The sequence below is a fragment of the Anomalospiza imberbis genome, chromosome Z (assembly GCF_031753505.1).
Source record: "Anomalospiza imberbis isolate Cuckoo-Finch-1a 21T00152 chromosome Z, ASM3175350v1, whole genome shotgun sequence".
NCBI classification, from domain to species: domain Eukaryota; kingdom Metazoa; phylum Chordata; class Aves; order Passeriformes; family Viduidae; genus Anomalospiza; species Anomalospiza imberbis.
The window spans coordinates 69,829,226-69,835,959 of NC_089721.1; the positions used below are offsets into that span (position 1 = coordinate 69,829,226).

A 6,734-nucleotide genomic window follows, 5' to 3' on the forward strand; every position below is an offset into this window, starting at 1 on the left:
AGGGCAGGCTCACCGCCCCCAGAGCTGCGGTGCGGCACGCGCCACTGGAGGGATGCCGGGGACCTCGCAGCAACACGTCCTCAGTCCCTGCATGGTCAGCCTTCCCTGGCTACATGTGCATTCCTGCAGGAATCCTGGCCCTTCCTTGAGTGACTGGGTTCCCAGGACAGAGCAGGTTTCAAAAGAAAACTCTGTACGGGTGATGCTTAAGTGGCGTTTTGTGCACGTGCCCTTTATTCTCCGAGCCAGGTTTAATTCTTTGCTCGACATTACTGAGTGGGTTTTCCTTTGCTCACACTAAGGTGGTTACACGGGCTTGCCTAAGAAATCCAAGGCAATGAAGAGGGGAATCCTTAATTGCTGAAAAGACTGCTAAAAAAAAAAAAATATTTTTAGGATTTGTTATCATTAGATGCATAAGGTCTTAAGTCCTCAATGGAACCATGTCCTCTAAAAAATCATTTAAACTGAGTTACTTTAAAAATGGTAAATTACAGTTTTACGCACGCAGGTGAGATAAGCAGCAACTCGACATCCAGAGCAAAAACTTTCCACACACCTTTTTCCCTAAAAAGAGATGTTACATCAGCACTGCACTTACACAATCCTGTCTTTCAGAGTCTTGAGACTACAAGCGTTTGCCACCACCCCCCCTTGCCTTGGTAAACTCAACCACCAACAAATACTAACAAACCTTCTTTGGCCATGTTCATACACAGAAAAAAACTAGAGCAACCATTCAGATAAAGTATTATAGGTTTATTTAAAACTTATTTTCACCTTGAATATGCAAAATACAAATTCCAACAAAATGTTCAGTACTACTTCATAGTTTACAAATATACAAAATAGAAGTTTGCTTAAATTTATATTACATATTTATTATGTAAAGAACTATATAGAAAACATTTGTTCTGCTTAAGGCATATTTGGGAATAAACCATTGTACAAACTATTGCACATCGAACCACAGTGCATTACAGACTGTCTGCATAAAGTTATTTTCTTAACAAAAAAGATAAACCAGGTTTATTCACCTCATTTAGGTCATAATTGGCAATCGGAAGATAAAAAATAGTTCCTTGTCAGATATGCAGCAGTTTGAGAACTTTGGCTTCCTATTTTAGGTACCTCTAGAACCAACAGTCACTAAGCACCATGAAACTGGCTTTTAAAATATAATTCTGTACCTGAATTTTTCCTCCTCTTTTAACATTGTAATGGCTTTTAGAAGGAAAAAAATAAAAAAACAAGAAAGTACAAGATAACATGAACATCTAATATTGCATTGAAAAGAATTAAGGGAATGTAATATCCCTATGTAATATCCCCACCCTCCAAACTATATACAGTCTGTTTAACCCTGATATCTGTGACTTCCAGTCACTCCTTGGCATTCTGTAGTCCAGAAATAATTCAAGTTGAATTTACAAATGGAATGATAGAAGATCCAGTCATTGACCCCAACGTCTTTGGTTCTCCTAAGCGTATAACTATAAAAAAAGAAAGCTGCAATGTCCGTATGCAGTTATCCCTCTTTTCCACTCTTTGGAAGACTTCACCGCAATTATCTGTAGTGCTTAAAATGAGTTCTCCCCGTCTTGTGGAAGACAGTCCTTGTGCTGTAAATACTGAATCTCTGTGGCAGTCGGGGGAAAGATCCACTGCTTTCCCAAATCAGAAGTGCCTCTTCATGTGTAAGGCGAGGTGGTCTGACCTGGAGAAGGCTCTGTCACAGCGCTGGCACTGGAAAGGGCGGTGGCCTGTGTGTTTTCTGTAGTGACGAGTGAGTTCATCGGATCGGGCAAACTTCCACCCGCAGCCTTCCCAGTCACAGTGATAAGGCTTCTCACCTGTAAAATAAAGCCCAAAAAACAAGCAGTGAAACACATGAGTTAGGGTTTTCGGGTTTTTTTTTTGTGGCTACCACTTGTAGCACCTTCTTTCAAGCAGTTGTCCTAGAAAAAACAAAGGGTGATCAAATGCAACGAACTTCATGAAGCAGTTGCAAACAAACTGCAAAGACTAAAAGAGCAAGGCTGTCTTTTCAAGATGTACAGGTGCTATGAAATGCTAGTGTCACTTAAATCTTCACTAAAATGCTCCTTTTCACTGCCTTGCACATGAGACTTCAGAGCACCTGAGTGTGTGTTTTTGCTGGCAGTGTTACACAATCAAATAGCAACCAGAAATAGCTCAGCAGACAATGTATTTAGATAATTGTAGGTCTCAAGAATGAAAAAACAGCCGGAAACTGTTTTCATTAGCTTGGCCTGACTAAGAACTCAGTCTTACTACTGTCTTCATTATACAAAAACTACTGTTGATGGCAAGATGTTCACTCATCATTTGCCCAATTTTTTTCCCTTTCTGCCATTACCTGTAGATGTAGCCTAACTACTGCAGAGCCAGTATATTTTCCCTTTCCCATCTTCCCTTCAGGAGAAAGTTTTGAATCATGTTCACAACCCAGGGATTCAAATTATGCAAATTCCCAAGTTATTTAGTCAATGTTATGGAATGCCCACGCTGGTGAAACTCGTGTGCTGTACCTGCTTTCACAAGCTCAGTTACTGCAACTCTGTGCTCAGCTGCAAAGTTAGAGACTGCGCTCACATACACACTTTGGGCAGATTTTACTCCAATTCTAGCAGTGGACAATCGACAGTTAAACTCTGCTGGTGCAGGGGGAGATGTCCTACAGGTAGGTGAGGCACCCCATCAGTGCTGCCAGCTCAGCTGAAAGCCTCTTCTCTTCAGGCAATCTGTCTCGGTTTTCCCAAAAAGGGAGCTACAGCTTGCAGAGGTGCACAACTTCTTGCCCTTACAGTCATCCAAGAGAGCAAGTGAGAGGCGAGTGTGCGAAGCACTTAACCACCAGCAAAGATAGTACTTATCTTCGAGAGAGGGCTGCTGCCTTCTCAGAAGCGGGCCAACACAATCCAGAGCAACAAACCCTAGCTGGCTTCCAGCTACCTGCTAATTAGCTAGCTACATACCAAGAGAGAAGTAACAAACTGTGACTTGGCAAGAAACCCACCCGCTCCCACATCTGAGTCACTCGGAACCATTAAGCAAAATGTCAAGCCAGTAAGTGAAGACTGCTCAGGACTTCACGTAGCCAAGGGGGGAGGAAAAAAAAAAAGCCCGGAAACCCAACAAGGAAGTCTTGTTGCTTTTAACCCTGCTCCTGTGCTCACGCCCTTCCACTGTCCGAGGAGGGTCACACCCTGTGCCTCTCAGGCCAGGACATCCCCCTGACTCCGGCGCTAGGACTAACCTGTGTGGGTTCTCAGATGCGCCTTGAGATGAGAGCTCTTAGTGTAGGTTTTGCCGCAGCCCGCATAGTCACAGGTGTGTATGACCGTCCTTTTCCTAGGCCACGACCGGCGTCCCCTCTTGGGCTTGGTCTCCTCAGGCAGGCAGCTCCCCGGCGGCATCAGCTCTAGAGGCGGACAGGTAGGAGTGAGCACGGCCAGCGCCCAAGTCGGGACATCCGCTGCCCCAGCACCGCGGGGACTCACCTTGGTACTGGAGCGCGCCGGGAGAGAGCTGCTCGGGTAGGAAGGCGGGGTAGCCGGGAGCCGGGGGGTACCCCGGGGGCAGCGGCGGGTGGCCCAGCCCCGGCGTGGCGGGGAGACAGTCTCTGCCGCTCATCATCTCCTCGGACCCCAGTGACGGCGTACTCCGGGCGGGCAGCGGGCGACTGCCCAGGGCGAAGTCGTGCTGGGGCGCTCCTCGGCGGCTGCTCCCGTGCGGCGGCGGCGGGGCCAGGGTGCACGGCGGCGCGGCCTCCTGCTTGATTTTGGGGCACATCCGCGGCAGGGAGGTGTAGGGCGCGCCGCGGGCGTCGGCGCCGGGCGGCGGAAAGGCGGGGCCGCTCTTGGGGCTAAGCCCCGGGTGGCTGTAGTCGCCCACCGCCTTCACCACGAACTTGCCCTGCAGGCTGCCCAGGGGCGGCAGCGCGGCCGGCGCTGGCAGGTACACCGCGTCCACGTCTGGCCGCATCAGCTCGGCCACGAAGCCTCCCGAGGGGGACACGTCGGTGATGTCGGCCAGGTTGAAGGGCGCGGCGGACCAGGCGGCGGGCGCCCCGTCGCAGCCGCCGCCGCCGCCGTAGAGGAGACCGGCGGGCTCGGGCCGGGGCAGCGGGTAGGCGAAGGGCCCGGCGGGGCAGGGGCTGGTGGTGGGGGCCGGGGTGGCGGCGGGGGCCACCACTACGGCAGCGGCGGCGGGCTCCTGGTGCATGAGCGAGTTGGAGAGTATGAAGTCGAAGTCCAGCAGCTCATTGAACTCCTCGGCGTCACGGCGGGGCCCGAGAGCGGCGGCGCCTTCCAGCTCCGACGGTGGCGTCTCCACCGGCCGCGCCGACAGCGCCGGCGGCGGCCGCTTCAGCTGCGACAGCTCCTCCCGCCAGCGCTGCGGGGACATTCGCACGGCTCAGCCCCGGCCGCATGGCGCCGCGCCCGCCCCGACGGCTCCCGTCCCGCCCGGCCCCGTCCCGCCCGGCCCCGTCCCGTCCCTGTCGCGGCGCCGCGGCGCCGATACTCACGTTGCCGGGGCCCGCGGGCCGCGCCGCCTTCTCGCGGCCCGCGGCGCCCGCCGCGAAGATGGCGATGGAGGGAAGGAGCGTGCCGCTGAGCGCCATCTCGCACTCGCCGGGGGGCTGCCTGCGGTGGGGAGACACAGCGCAGTCAGCCGGCGGCCGGGCACGGAAGGGACGGAGGGAGGAAAGGCAGCAGCCGCACCCGGCACCCACCGCATCCGTGCCGGGGTGTCCCGCCGAGCCGCCGCCGCCGCCGTGGTACCGAGCGCCGGCGCGGAGCAGAGGGAGGCGAGGCGGCACGGACGCGCCGTCCAGCCGCGCGGAGCCGGCGCAGCGCCGCCGCCGGGACGGTGCCGCGGTAGCGCCCTGCCGCTGCTGCTGCTTCTTCTAGATCGGCGCTGCGCGGGGCGCTAGCGGCGCCGCGGGGACGAGGAGGAGGAGGAGGCGGCGGCCGCCGCCCGGCAACGCGGCTCCGGCACCGGCAGGGCGGCGGCACGAGGCGTTTCCCGAGGAGCCGCGGCCATGTGGGGAGCCGGGCAAGACGGACGGGGCGCGGTGGTGCCAGTGGGGAAAGGAGGGGATAGATGGAAGGAGGGATGCACCGGGCGCGCTTCACCGCCGCCACCGCCGCGCCCCGCTCGTCACTGCACGGTTCTGTCGCCGCCGCTCCCTCTTATCACCTCACTTCGCGGGCGCGCCGCCCCCGCCGCCACGGCTACGGCGACAACAAACGGACATGTGGGGAAAAGGGGGGGACGGGGCGGGACGGGTCCGGGGAGCGCACAGAAAGGGCGGGGGCTCCGCCCCGAGCGCCCCGTGACGCGGGTGCGGGCGGTGACGCGGGCGCGGGGGGGCGGGACACGGGGACACACGCGCCGGGGATGCCCGCGCGCCTCGGGGGCTCCCGCACCGGCGGGAGGGGTGGGAACTCCCGTTGGGAATCGTCGGCTCCGCGTGGAAGGGAAGGAGGTGGAACGGAGCATCCCGAGCGGCCGGCGGGGCGCTCTGCCTCTCCGTCTTCCTAGCCTTGCATCTTCTTATTTTTCGTTTTCTTTAGTTTTTCTTTAACTTTCTTTGTATTTTTTTCCTTATTTCTTCCCTATTTTTCTTTTTTTTCTTTTCCCTTTTTTTTCTCTTCTATTTCCTTTTTTTTTTTTTTTTTTTTTTTTTTTTGCGTGGGTTTTTTTTTTTTTTGTTGTTTATTTTTTGTTGTTTTTTCTTTCCCTTTTTTGTTCATTTTCCGGACCGCCCCGACGGCGCGGTCCTTCAGACGGCCCGCGCCAGCCCTGGGGTATTCTCGACTCCTCTATCACCGGGACCCGGTGGTCCGGGGAACCGCGGTCGGGTAACCCCTACTCCTCCCGGCGGTGCTGAAGGCGCGGTAGGTGCGAAGCTGGGAATAGTCCGTAAAATAAAGTAAATATTAAAAAAAAAAAAAGACAGAAATTAAATGAAACTACAGAACAATTCCCAAATTTAGCAGAGCCCCACGGGGAACCGCAAAGAACGACACGGGCTCCTCCAGAGGGCAATGGCGAGCCGGCGCCACGCCCCGGCGCCGCGCAGCCCCGACGGGCCCTGTCCCGGCGCTCCCCGATGGGCTCCGTGCCTCCCCCCGTGCGGCGGGGAGCCCCGGCGGGCCGTGTCCCGCCCCCCCTGGCGCTGTCCCGATCCGAGCAGTGGGGTCTGCGGGCGGTCCCCCCGCGGCAGCCACCCCGCTGCCCCCCGGCGCCGCCGGCCGCTCTCCAGAACTGGTCGGGCCGGAGGGGTGAAGTCCCAGCTCTACGTGATTTGCAAACATGAGCCCGAGTAACTTATGATGACTAAATTAAACCCTAAAATAATAATAAAATGCCAGGCCTTATTTTCTATATTTGCCGAAGCGGTTTTACTGGTTTTGTATTATGAATGTTAATTATTAATAACTTTGGCACTAAAAAGCAGAGCGTTGGTTTTTTTGGTTTTTGGGTGGTTTTTTTTTTTTTTTTGGTTTTTTTTTTTTTTTTTTTTTTCCTGCTCAAAGTCTGTGTCTTGGCAGAGGATGTGCCAGGAACCACAGGTACAAAAAGGATTAGTGTGGGGAGATGAAGGCTGGTGAAACACAGGACGATGCCTAGGATGGGAAGGGAGGCCCCTTCCCCATTCGGAGGTGCAGGGCTGGGGTTCTGCTCAGCCCCTCGGAGCAGGT

The 6,734-nt window shown here is 55.2% G+C and overlaps 1 protein-coding gene across 1 annotated transcript; it reads right to left on the reverse strand.

Annotated features, from left to right (window-relative positions):
* Window positions 1–738: 738 nt before the first annotated feature.
* Window positions 739–4,929, reverse strand: KLF4 (KLF transcription factor 4). The gene is made up of 5 exons (XM_068175627.1): window positions 4,760–4,929; window positions 4,553–4,670; window positions 3,525–4,419; window positions 3,281–3,445; window positions 739–1,853 (listed from the first exon to the last, which is right to left on the reverse strand). Exons 1-5 carry the CDS (start codon window positions 4,762–4,764, stop codon window positions 1,678–1,680), a joined length of 1,359 nt encoding a protein of 452 aa, XP_068031728.1. The 5' UTR covers window positions 4,765–4,929; the 3' UTR covers window positions 739–1,677.
* Between the last annotated feature and the right edge of the window lie 1,805 nt (window positions 4,930–6,734).